Source organism: Centroberyx gerrardi, chromosome 4, assembly GCF_048128805.1.
Source record: "Centroberyx gerrardi isolate f3 chromosome 4, fCenGer3.hap1.cur.20231027, whole genome shotgun sequence".
In the NCBI taxonomy this organism is placed as follows: domain Eukaryota; kingdom Metazoa; phylum Chordata; class Actinopteri; order Beryciformes; family Berycidae; genus Centroberyx; species Centroberyx gerrardi.
This window is the reverse complement of record NC_136000.1, coordinates 3,647,684-3,658,568: the sequence shown is the minus strand read 5'-3', so window position 1 is coordinate 3,658,568 and position 10,885 is coordinate 3,647,684. Positions and strand designations below refer to the sequence as shown.

At 42.1% G+C, this 10,885-nt stretch overlaps 2 protein-coding genes across 2 annotated transcripts; both read left to right on the top strand.

The window, feature by feature from the left end:
- The first annotated feature begins 71 nt into the window (after window positions 1-71).
- actr6 (actin related protein 6) lies at window positions 72-6,197 on the top strand. Its single transcript, XM_071900130.2, has 11 exons — window positions 72-598; window positions 2,141-2,258; window positions 2,372-2,440; window positions 2,983-3,106; window positions 3,275-3,410; window positions 3,503-3,559; window positions 3,796-3,894; window positions 4,571-4,649; window positions 4,820-4,991; window positions 5,476-5,614; window positions 5,861-6,197. The coding sequence occupies exons 1-11, from the start codon at window positions 531-533 to the stop codon at window positions 5,988-5,990; spliced, it is 1,191 nt and encodes a 396-aa protein (XP_071756231.1). The 5' UTR covers window positions 72-530; the 3' UTR covers window positions 5,991-6,197.
- A 1,546-nt stretch (window positions 6,198-7,743) lies between these two features.
- Window positions 7,744-10,513, top strand: sycp3 (synaptonemal complex protein 3). Its single transcript, XM_071900139.1, has 8 exons — window positions 7,744-7,873; window positions 7,986-8,064; window positions 8,266-8,300; window positions 8,426-8,543; window positions 8,851-8,950; window positions 9,158-9,256; window positions 9,763-9,867; window positions 10,460-10,513. The coding sequence occupies exons 1-8, from the start codon at window positions 7,744-7,746 to the stop codon at window positions 10,511-10,513; spliced, it is 720 nt and encodes a 239-aa protein (XP_071756240.1).
- The last annotated feature ends 372 nt before the right edge of the window (window positions 10,514-10,885 follow it).

Sequence of the window (10,885 nt, the reverse complement as noted above, 5' to 3'; positions counted from 1 at the left end):
ACTGTTATGAATTTTGGAATGATGATTTCTTGTTTAATTATTATTATTATTATTTTATTTTTATTATTTATTTATTTTTACAAAAAAATACTGTGCTAATATGTAGGAAATTGTGTTAACTTCTGAGGGAATAGACATCACATAATGGTAACTGTGCCGTAGTGATGATACTGTAAAACATAACCACATTACAAACCATGTAAATAAATCCCAGTCATTTTCACGTGTTTATGTTCTGCTGTATCAAAGACGAGCATGTCTTTTCTAGATAACCTGTACTATTCTGGGAAACGTTTTAACTTAGCGATTTGTAAAGAGGAAAATAACTATACAAGACCCGTTTCCACCCGGACGTTTTGGTAGAAGGACCGTAAACGCAGAACCTGATTGGCTGGACAAGGAAAAGAAGTGTTAATGGCGGACAGTTGTATTGTTGTGTTACTCCTAGTAGAATAATGTGTTCTGTTTTACACTTTTCAGAATAGACTTTAGTTTCCTAGCAGTTTTATCTGGTCAGTTCAGACTCTAAAATGGCCACTTTAGTTCTGGACAACGGAGCTTATACCGCGAAAATAGGATACAGCCACGAAAAAGTCAGGTAAGTTGCTTTACGTTACTACTGATAATGTCACCACGAGGAGAAACAGCATTTAAACAAAACATTTTAACAAACAGTACACCGTTATTGCAATAAATAAATAAATAATTCCCGTCGCCTCTTCTGACCGAGCAGCGATAACGTTACATCCCCGTTCACTTGGATGGAAAGAGCGTCCATTCAAATTCCATTCAAAAACTGGCAGTTTGATGTTTCATTGCTTATTGGCAAGCAAACACACGTCGCAGAACGCGATTAAGACCAATTACGAATCGATATTGTCCAATCTTCCATTCGGCATATGTTTAGTACACCAGGAAGTTCTTATATCATGAAAATCTCAACTTTTAGGATGGGTTCACACCCCTCGCTACCGCTAGAAGATTGTGGGAATAACTGAAATATAGGCGGCTTAATGTATTGTATCTATGGCAAGTTAAAGAGTGGTTCCTAATGGTTTGTAAAAACACTTAAGTCCTGTTCGACGAGGTCTGTACGTGTGCTGATATGCAAGGCAGCATTACACTGTCAGATAATGGAGTTTGGTGAGACGGGGATCTCTATCTATGACTTTACCGCCCTCTGGACCAAGGAACAGGTCACTGTCACAGCTGATGGCAGCCCTTAATTTACTTAAACAATAAAGTCAGATTGTCACAGTAGAGCGAGTAAGCTATCTAATCAGAGAGCCAACAGAAAGTCTAGTGAAGAGGTAATATCACCATAAAAATACTGTAATAATATTTCTTGCACCACAGGTCAATCACTCACAGCTCCGTCCTCCATCGTTGAGCAGTTGAAAATGGGAGTGTGTGTGTGTTGGAAAACAGAGTACAGCCAGTGAGTTTTGAAAGCCAGAAATCTCAGCTCCTGGCCCAGTAATCGTTGACTCATTGGTATTGATCAACAACGCTGTCAGCCCCCCGCAGTCATTTTGTGCTATCAGGCAGTGAAACTCTCACTTAATGCACCTTAAAGTTTCATCTAACCTGTACTCGAACCTTCATGTTTTTTTCCTCTGGTAGTTAGAGGACAGTCCAGGCTGAATGTCATCAACAAAGACTGGAAATGCCCCATAAACTTTAATGGTTATGTTCTGTTTTTATAATTTTATTTTAATTTTTGCCTTTATTTAATAGTCTATAGTGAAGAGAAACAGGAAAAATTGTTAGGGGGGGGGGGGGGGGGGGGGTGATAAAATGCAACAAAGATCATGGGCTGGATTCGAACCCAGGATGTCATGGTTATATGGTATATGCCTTGGACAGCCAGGATGCCCAAATGGTTCGGTTCTGAACCAAAAAATGTACCTCTCTCCCCAGAAACTCTATCAATTTTCTTTTTTTTTTAACCAAAGTAGTGTATTTCATTTGATTTACCAAATGGGGCAGTTAGGTTTGCAGTTCTAACTGGTTTCTCTGGGCTTGCTGACAAAAAGCAGCACAGGACAAAATAACAAACTCACCAACTGTGTATATTCAGTTACTTAGAATCCAGATTAAAATGGCTTCATCACTTTGAAAGTCTCTCATCCTCCCACAGCGTCATCCCAAACTGCCAGTTCCGCTCCAAGACGTCCAGGTTAAAGACCTTCACTGCCAATCAGCTAGATGAAATCAAAGATCCTTCTGGTCTGTTCTACATCCTCCCCTTCCAGAAGGTGAGTGATGATAACCAGCCACAGAACCTGCAGGTTTACACCGGATCAGCTGTGGACTGGCTCTAGTTTCTGAGTTTCTCTCTCATCCTCTCTCTTCTGTTTCCTCTCTCCAGGGTTATCTGGTCAACTGGGACGTCCAGAGGAAAGTCTGGGATCATCTCTTTGGAAAGGAGATGTTTAAGGTGTTTAGTTTGCTTCACTTATTCTCGAAGGCTGTTTTAGAGGAAAAATCCCCCCTCAGATTATCTTCCGCTGTTATATATCATGAATCCGCGATGATCAATACATACCAGGAGTAATTTTGTAATGAAGTGTTGTCATTTACTTTTTTGGTGAATCCACTTTCCCTCAACCCGCCTCGTCTACTTCTACTTCAGTTAGTGATTTCTTGCGTTTCCCAGAATGCCTTTTGACAACCCTCAGAGAACGGGCCTGAACTTTTTGCATGCAGCTGTGGGTTATATGTGTAGGTGGAGAGGGAGATAGAGATAGCATAGTAAGAGCAAGAGAACAACAGTTTTTCCAGTTGAGAAAAAGTGAGAATTGCCCCCCTTACTCAAAACTCAACCTGTCTTGATGCTGCATTGCACTCTGGTCTATTTCCTGCTGCTGTGGGTGAAGAAATTGGTCTCTCTCCTCTTCTACGATGGATTTCTCCCTGTATGATTGTTGATTGTCTAATCTAATGTAATCTCCTCTGGTGTTTGCTGTGTTGTGGTTCCAGGTGGAGTTTGCCGACACCAGCGTCGTCATCACAGAGCCTTACTTCAACTTCACCTCCATTCAGGAGTCGATGAACGAGATCCTGTTTGAGGAGTACCAGTTCCAGTCGGCTCTCAGGATAAACGGTGAGTTCAGCTGGATGCTGTGTGTCTCAAACATCAGACCGGGACTAAATACTTAGGACAGATCAATCCTCGTACGTTCCTCCGCTGAATTCTCCGTTCCAATTTATCTGTTTAGTCTAGGACGATGCTCTGTTTCACTGTTCTGTCTCTGATCTGTCTGTTCTCCAGCTGGTTCTCTCAGCGCTCATCACTACTTCCACATGAAGCCGTCGGAGCTCTGCTGCTTGGTGGTGGACAGCGGCTTCTCCTTCACCCACATCGCCCCCTACTGCCGCAGCAGGAAAATGAACGAGGGCATCCGCAGGTCAGCTGCCACGGACTGACGGCTGCAGCAACAACATTATCAGCAGCAGTATTAGAAACAACAACAAGCTAATGGTTTGTTTTGCTTTCCAGGATCAATGTTGGAGGGAAGTTACTGACCAATCACCTGAAGGAGATCATTTCATACCGGTAAAAACACTTTACTGAACTGTTGGCTTTACCTGGTTGACTTTCAGCTGTCAGGATGTTCTGCTCTGCTCTTTGGGTTCTCTGTTATATGGCAGAACAGTTATTTCCATTATTAAATGGCAGAACAATGGTTATTTCCACTGGTAAATGAAAGAACAGTGGTTATTTCCATTATTAAATGGCAGAACAGTTATGGTTATTTCTTTAGAAATGGCATGTCTCTCTTCTCCTTCCAGTCAGTTGCATGTGATGGATGAGACCCATGTGATCAACCAGGTGAAGGAGGACGTCTGCTACGTCTCCCAGGAGTTTTACAAGGATATGGAGATCGCACAGTAAGTCCAGATCTACCCCAGAAGCACCTGAGACAGGAGTTTTAACCTTTACTCAGACTGGCTCTCTGGTAACAGAACAGACTTCATTCCTGATCACACAGGAGGCGTTCTGTAGGCTGAACAATGAGAGGTGCTGCAGTTTGCATTTGCAGAGTAACCTGCTGTATTTTTGTGTTGTTGCTAGGCAACCACAGAATCAGTGCAGCACTAATTTGCTGTCATGGGAGCTGTGGTTTGTGAAGTTGTAAATCTCCAGGCGATCTGTCATTTTTATTGTTTACCAGAGTTACCGCAGAAGTCCCGCCTCTCCTTTGAGCCGATTAGAGATAATAAAAAAAAAACGAACAGCGACATAGGGCGTTTTTCTGCTCTAAGGTGAAGTTTTTTCATCCGGGGCCCTCAAGGCATTCTTCCAAAAACAGGAGGCGCCCAGCAACACAAAAGCAGCACGCAAAAAGCCTCATAAAATACATCCTGTGTGATCTTCATACTGCAGTTTATTGGATGCTTGCTATTTGTAAAGCCAGTGTTCCGCCAGAAAGTCCCTGACCCCAGACAGGAAGTCCCTGACCCCAGACAGAAAGTCCCTGACCCCAGACAGGAAGTCCCTGACCCCAGACAGGAAGTGTGGTGGTTGCTGGTTGAATGACGGCTGTTCTGTGTGGTGTGTTGTCAGGTTGAAGGGGGAGGAGAACACTGTGATGAGGGATTACGTTCTGCCAGATTTCAGCTCCATCAAGAAGGGCTTCTGCAAGGTGGGACAACATGATTACTGCTGTGTGAATGTCCAGAATACTGTGGCTGCTTTGGTTTGTTTTTACCTCACCGCTCTCATGCATTGATTGGTGAATACTGCTACTGCGGCGGAACATTTTGTGTTTCCTTGACGTTTCGGCCCTCTGTCCTCTTGTCTTCTCTGCGCCAGCCGCGAGAGGAGATGGTCTTCACCGGAAAGTACAAGACAGGAGAGCAGATCCTGAGGTTGGTCAACGAGCGCTTTGCTGTTCCTGAGATGCTCTTCCACCCGTCGGACATCGGCATCCAGGAGATGGGCGTCCCCGAGGCCATCGTCCACTCCATTCAGTCCATGCCAGAAGGTCAGAGAACATGAGGAGAACTGATCTAACAGCTAGGCTTTCAGAGGAGAATTCCAGTGTTGTTTAGAGTTACAGCCCATTTACGCATTTTTTGTCGTTTTTAAAATACAAACTTCACGGTATCAAACCTAGCTTGAATTGAACTGCTGTCCTGGCTAACAAAGACAGCCTAAATAAAAAGCCATGGATGTGACAGTAAAGTGCTGAGGATTATTTCCTGGAGGAGACTTCGTTTCTTCCTGTGAGCGGAACATAACGCAGCGCTGAGATGAAAACACTCGACTCAGCTCAGTGAGATAAGGAGAAAACAGAAAGTTTGACCAAACCAAATGAAGGCTTCAGGTTTACTCTGATGGATTATCTCACTCTGTGGAAGTTGCTTTTCATACACTAAACACTACTGAGTGTGTGTATGTGTGTGTGTGTGTGTGTGTGTGTGTGTGAGTGAGTGAGTGAAGCTGCTAATATTGTCCTCTGCCTTCAGAGATGCAGCCCCACTTCTACCAGAACATCATCCTGACTGGAGGGAACAGTTTGTTTCCAGGCTTCAGAGAGCGTCTGGAGGCGGAGCTACGATCCCTCAGCCCCGCCCACCTCCCCGTGTCAGTACTACTACCTACAAAGTAAGATACTATACCCCCCACCACACACACACACACACACACAGAGTATTACTGTAGTACCACTGCAACGATCTCATATTCCAGGTTATTCCTAGTGGTTTATTTGTCGTTACTAGTAAGCTGTAAGCTAATGAGTTTAGCTCATTAATAATTAATTAGTCACTACTAGTAAGCTGTTGCTCATGTTAAACTTATTAATAATGAGTAATTAGTCTTTACTAGTGTTGAATTGTCTTGTTCCTGCAGTCCAATCTGTTTCTCGTGGGAAGGAGGGAAGCTGCTGGCCCAGAACCCGGACTACGATGAGATGGTGGTGACCAGGGAGGACTACGAGGAGAACGGACACTTTATCTGTGAAGAAAAGTTTGATATCTGACTGGATGGAAACTCCCAGCCACAGCTCCCTCTGTGTCTGTATAAAGGTGGAAAGACTGGATCTCAGCAGTGAGCGGAGTTGATCCAACATGGCAACCCACAGACTGAATTTTTCTACCTTAAGTCTGATGTACTTAAGGAGTAAACATCTTCATTTTGAAGCATCTGCCTTTAAAATGGTACTGCAAAAACCGATTCAGACAAGTGATATGAAAAAATTAAATGTTTGTTTAAATCCAGTTTTATGTTATTTCAGTACTGACTATGCCAATAGACTCACAGTACTGGGACAATGGAGCCAAAATGGACTCTTTCTATTCCATGCTTCTTTTTTTATATGTATGTATGTTCTTTATATGTAGTGTGTGTGTGGACTGTTTGTTTTTCTTGTCTGTTAAAATGTGTTGGAGATGGCAGGCAGTGTGGCCTCAGCTCCAGTCAGATATCACATTAATTATTAGACATAAACTCCACTGAAAATCTCATTCAGTTGTCTAGATTACAAAATTTAACTGTGTAAATCTAAAGTACAACTTCAGAATCCCTAAAATTGGTTCACCCAGCAATTAACACACATTAACATACAGAGTGTCTGTTGTGGTTCATTTTTGGTCTTAAATGTTATTCTTACTGCCATTAAAAAGGCCTTGAAAAGTCTTGAATTTCGCTTCCAGAAGCCTACAGCCAGGAGAAACTAAAGTGGTTTAAAGTTGAGATTTGGTCACATACACTTAGAATAACTGACCTGTGCGCCAACCAGAGGAACCCCCCCCTCCCACCACCCTGACCTCTGACCTCCCTGTGGTGGAGGGGGGCAAGAAAAAAGATGATTATAGATTATTTGCCTATTAATTATTATTACACAGTACCAGGGTCCAGTGGGGATAAATAAAGTATATTATTTATTATTGTTCTAATTATTATTATTATTAGTAGTAGTAGTATCGATAATAGTGGTAGCCTAGTAGTAATATTATTACGATTATTACACAGTACCTGGGTACCAAGAGGGGATAAATGAATTATTATTATTATCACTAATAATTTCTTGACAGGAAAAATAGATAATCACATTAGTAGTAGGCTATTATTACAGTGCACTGGTCCACTGAGAATAAAGTATCATATTAGTTTTATTATTAATATTATTATTAGTAGTAGTATTTGTAGTATTAATAGTATTACACAGTACCAGGGTCCAGTGGGGATAAATAAAGTAGTATTATTATAAGCAGTAGCAGCAGTAGCAGTAGTAGTAGTAGTAGTAGTAGTAGTAGTAGTAGTAGTAGTAGTAGTAGTAGTAGTAGTAGTAGTAGTAGCAGCCGCCTAGTAGTAGTAGTAGTGTTACTGAGTACCGGGTTCCAGGGGGCGGAGCCTCCATTCTGGTTGTGGCGGGAATCGAATCGGTTCTCGCGCTCAGACTAGCAGGAGAATGATATTAGTTTAATTTAGCTTGGTTTAGTTTGGTTTGGATTTGAGGCTAACTTCACTCAGGAATGAAGACTAGAACCCGAGGAAAGAAGCCAGATTGATTAAAGAATAAGAAAATAAAGCCGGGCCCTGTCAGTCTGCTGAGTCTAGCTTAAAGACCAGCCAACAACCAACAAAAACATTAGCTAGGTTCGCAGCAACAGCTAAGCTAACGGTAGCTAGTTAGCCGCCATTAACAGTAACATTAGCCAATTTGTGTTTTCTACAAGTTTGAAGTTTATTTCACATTAACTTAATCCAGACTGAAAAAACAGATTGAGAGAATGGCAACAGGGAGAAAACAGATGAAGAAAACTAAACATCCAGAAGAGAAATCTGATATAAAAGTGTTTGATTTTACACATGAAGAAGAAAAGAAGGAGCTGAGTGGTTCAGAGGATGATGCAAGAGAAGGTAAAGGTAGCATAGGTTTAGGTAGTAGTAGGTAGCTTTTATCATCTAGTGACAGGAGTGGTTTGGAGTTGATTTGGAAGTTATTAGTTTTGTGATGACTGTCCCTCTCAAGATGAAACTCCTATTGTGGACAAGTTGGCCAAGAAGAGACCTGCTGCTGGCTTTGAGGAGGAAGGAACCCGCGCTGTCGGGTAGCATGACTTATACTATAACTATTATTTTACTATTGTATTATGTATATTATATTTGTACTGACCACACACACCAAGACCATACTTATACTATGAATGAAATAAAGACATAGGCCTATTGACTGTTAATGGCTAAGTTAACATCAGTGTAAGTGAATTAAATCCACAGACAGTAACTTTTCTCCCTTTCCACTCCTCAAGGAACGAGGTACAATCCATGTTGGAGAGATTCGGATGTAAGTAGCCGTGTTTTGGTGTGTACTAGCATGTTTCTTTCCTTGGTGTGATGGAAATTGATGCAGCATCACATCTTATTTAGTGAGTGTAATGTGTTGTATCATCCTGATGCTGTTGCTTCTAGCTGACATCAGCAAGGTGATGCAGGCCAAGAGGAAGCGTCTGGAGTCTCTGACGAAGAACTACATGAAGGGAAGCCAGCATAAACTGGAGCAGCTGTGGAACAACCAGTACACCCAGAGGTCCGTTCTCCTTCCTATCCAGCCAGTAAAACCAGTCAGATAATACATTCCCTTCAGACCTGTTGAAACTATTGATCACTGTGGCGGAAATTAAGTTGCTGTAGCAGGAAATAGTAGCAGGATACCGCAAAAAAAAAAAAGGTATAAATTAGAACAGAGCAAAAACATAACGCAACACAAGAACATTTTAAGGGGAGACTCATGCATGAAAAAAATATGAGTTACAGCATTATGAGGGTGTGAATAATAAAAGCAATAGAACATAGCAGTCAGCTGTGTGTGTGTGTGTGTGTGTGTGTGTGTGCAGGCAGAAGCTGACTCAGCAGTACTCCCAGCAGGTCTCCTCGGCCCTGCAGCACTGGGAGGGGGAAGCCCAGAGAGCTGAGGAACAGGAGGAGAAGCTCAATGTTAGTGAACTTGCTTACTTGGTGGCCTGATAGACTGTCCTGTAACCTGAGAGCCACAGGGGGTGAAATCCTCCCTCGCATCCTCTTACACTGTTAGATAGCATCAATCTGTGATGTGCAGTACATTCCAGGAGTAACAAAAGACAGGACAGTTTCGGTGTATTGGGGAGTGTAGAACATGCTTAGATCTGATGCTTCTCTCTGCAGAATCTGTTCAGACAGCAGCAGAAACTCTTCCAGCAGGCCAAAGTGGTGCAGAGCCAGAAACTGAAAACCATCAGAGAGTTATATGAGCAGTTTGTTAAGGTGAGGGCATTAAAGACCTGACTGAATGCAAACAGACGACCAGGCTTCACTGGTCACTGGTCAGCCACATCATCATTTTAAAGGATAATACAGGTGTTTTTTAGTTAGTGTCAATGGTCCAGGTTCCTCTCTGTTTCTGCACACAGTCAGCATAGTTATAGATATCAGCACTCGTTTTCCTCCTTCAGAAGAAGCCATTTGCTGCCATTCATTCTTGTCCAGTATGAAAAACAACTTCCACAGAGCGAGATAATCCATCACAGGAAACATGAAGCCAAACTCTGTTTTCTCCTTATTTCATTGAGCTGAGTTTTTTCATCTCAGCGCTGCGTTACGTTCCGCTCTGCTTCCTGCTTCCTAGACAGAAGTAAATGGTCTAAAACTCTAAATGACATTGGTGTTCTCCTTTAAAACAGTGCATGCAGTCTGTGTAGGGCACATCAGCAGCACACCAACATCAGGTTTTTTCCACCAAGTCAAACTGAAATCCTCACTGTTTCCTGCAGAACATGGAGGAGATGGAGAAGAGCCATGAGGTCTTCCTGCAGGGGGCGCAACAGGAGCTGAAGAAGGAGATGGCCTCGCTGCAGAAGAAGATCCTCATGGACACGGTTAGTTAGTTGAGTTGGGATTAAGAATAGGGTAAGAATCGTTCTCTTAAATGAAGCACAGTGGGTAGAAGTGAGCTACTGTGTAACCCTAACCCTCAGTTTTACCAGACAACTTAAATATTGAGCAGCCAAAGCGGCTTTTAATTTTTTTTAATCCATGTGGGGAAGCTGGGTTGCTGCAGCAGCAAATAGTAATAGGATACAACAAAGAAGAACAGAATAGAAAAGCATTTTAATTACTGGAGTTGGATATGTGTCTATATGAACAAAATGCAAAGTAATAAATTGTGAATTGAGTTCAAAATAGACTAGAGCATATATTAAGTAGAAATATATTTAAAAGTTTAGATCTAAAAGTATGAAAATAATTTAAGTATGCAAAATAGTAGCGATAGAACATACTGAGACAAAGAAATGTATGAAAAATATGAAATCCATTCAGCATGAAAATCAAAACCAAAACCTCTCAAACTGTTTGGCTGGTGGTGATGATGTCAGCCCAGGTGGAGAACAGGAAAATGATGTCAGATTTCTGTGATGTCATATCCTCTTGTACTCCACAGTCATGTTGTCGATGTCTCTGTTTCCACAGCAACAGCAGGAGATGGCCACGGTCCGCAAGTCGCTGCAGTCCATGCTGTTCTAGTCTGTTGTTACCACGGCAACAGCGCCTGTCTGTACCTCACAGGTTTATTCTTCTAGTCCGCTGTTACCACGGCAACAGCAGCTATCTGTACCACACAGTTATTCTTGTTGTAATTCTGCACGGTTGTCATGGTTGCATATCTCCTGTACTCACAGTATTTACAGATTTCATATTTATATGGCATGTTTGATCTCTGTTGTGTTGCAGTAATGCTGTGTTCTTGGCTTCAGCTGCATTCTTACTCGGTTAATAAAATCTGACTAAATTATTTGTTGTATTTATTGAAGCTGAGTCGGATTTTAGTCCATTCTGCAGTGAGACAGAAGAGATAAAACTGTTAAAAATGCTTCTCTGTATTTCTATTTCTGGCCT

Excerpts from the sequence above, each read along its gene's own strand:
- actr6 (XM_071900130.2), top strand. The coding sequence starts at position 531 with ATGGCCACTTTAGTTCTGGACAACGGAGCTTATACCGCGAAAATAGGA. Across the intron at positions 2,441-2,982 it reads TTGGAAAGGAGATGTTTAAG|GTGGAGTTTGCCGACACCAG; the intron begins GTGTTTAGTTTG and ends TTGTGGTTCCAG. Across the intron at positions 4,650-4,819 it reads TCAAGAAGGGCTTCTGCAAG|CCGCGAGAGGAGATGGTCTT; the intron begins GTGGGACAACAT and ends TCTCTGCGCCAG.
- sycp3 (XM_071900139.1), top strand. The coding sequence starts at position 7,744 with ATGGCAACAGGGAGAAAACAGATGAAGAAAACTAAACATCCAGAAGAG. Across the intron at positions 7,874-7,985 it reads AGAGGATGATGCAAGAGAAG|ATGAAACTCCTATTGTGGAC; the intron begins GTAAAGGTAGCA and ends GTCCCTCTCAAG. Across the intron at positions 8,544-8,850 it reads AACAACCAGTACACCCAGAG|GCAGAAGCTGACTCAGCAGT; the intron begins GTCCGTTCTCCT and ends GTGTGTGTGCAG.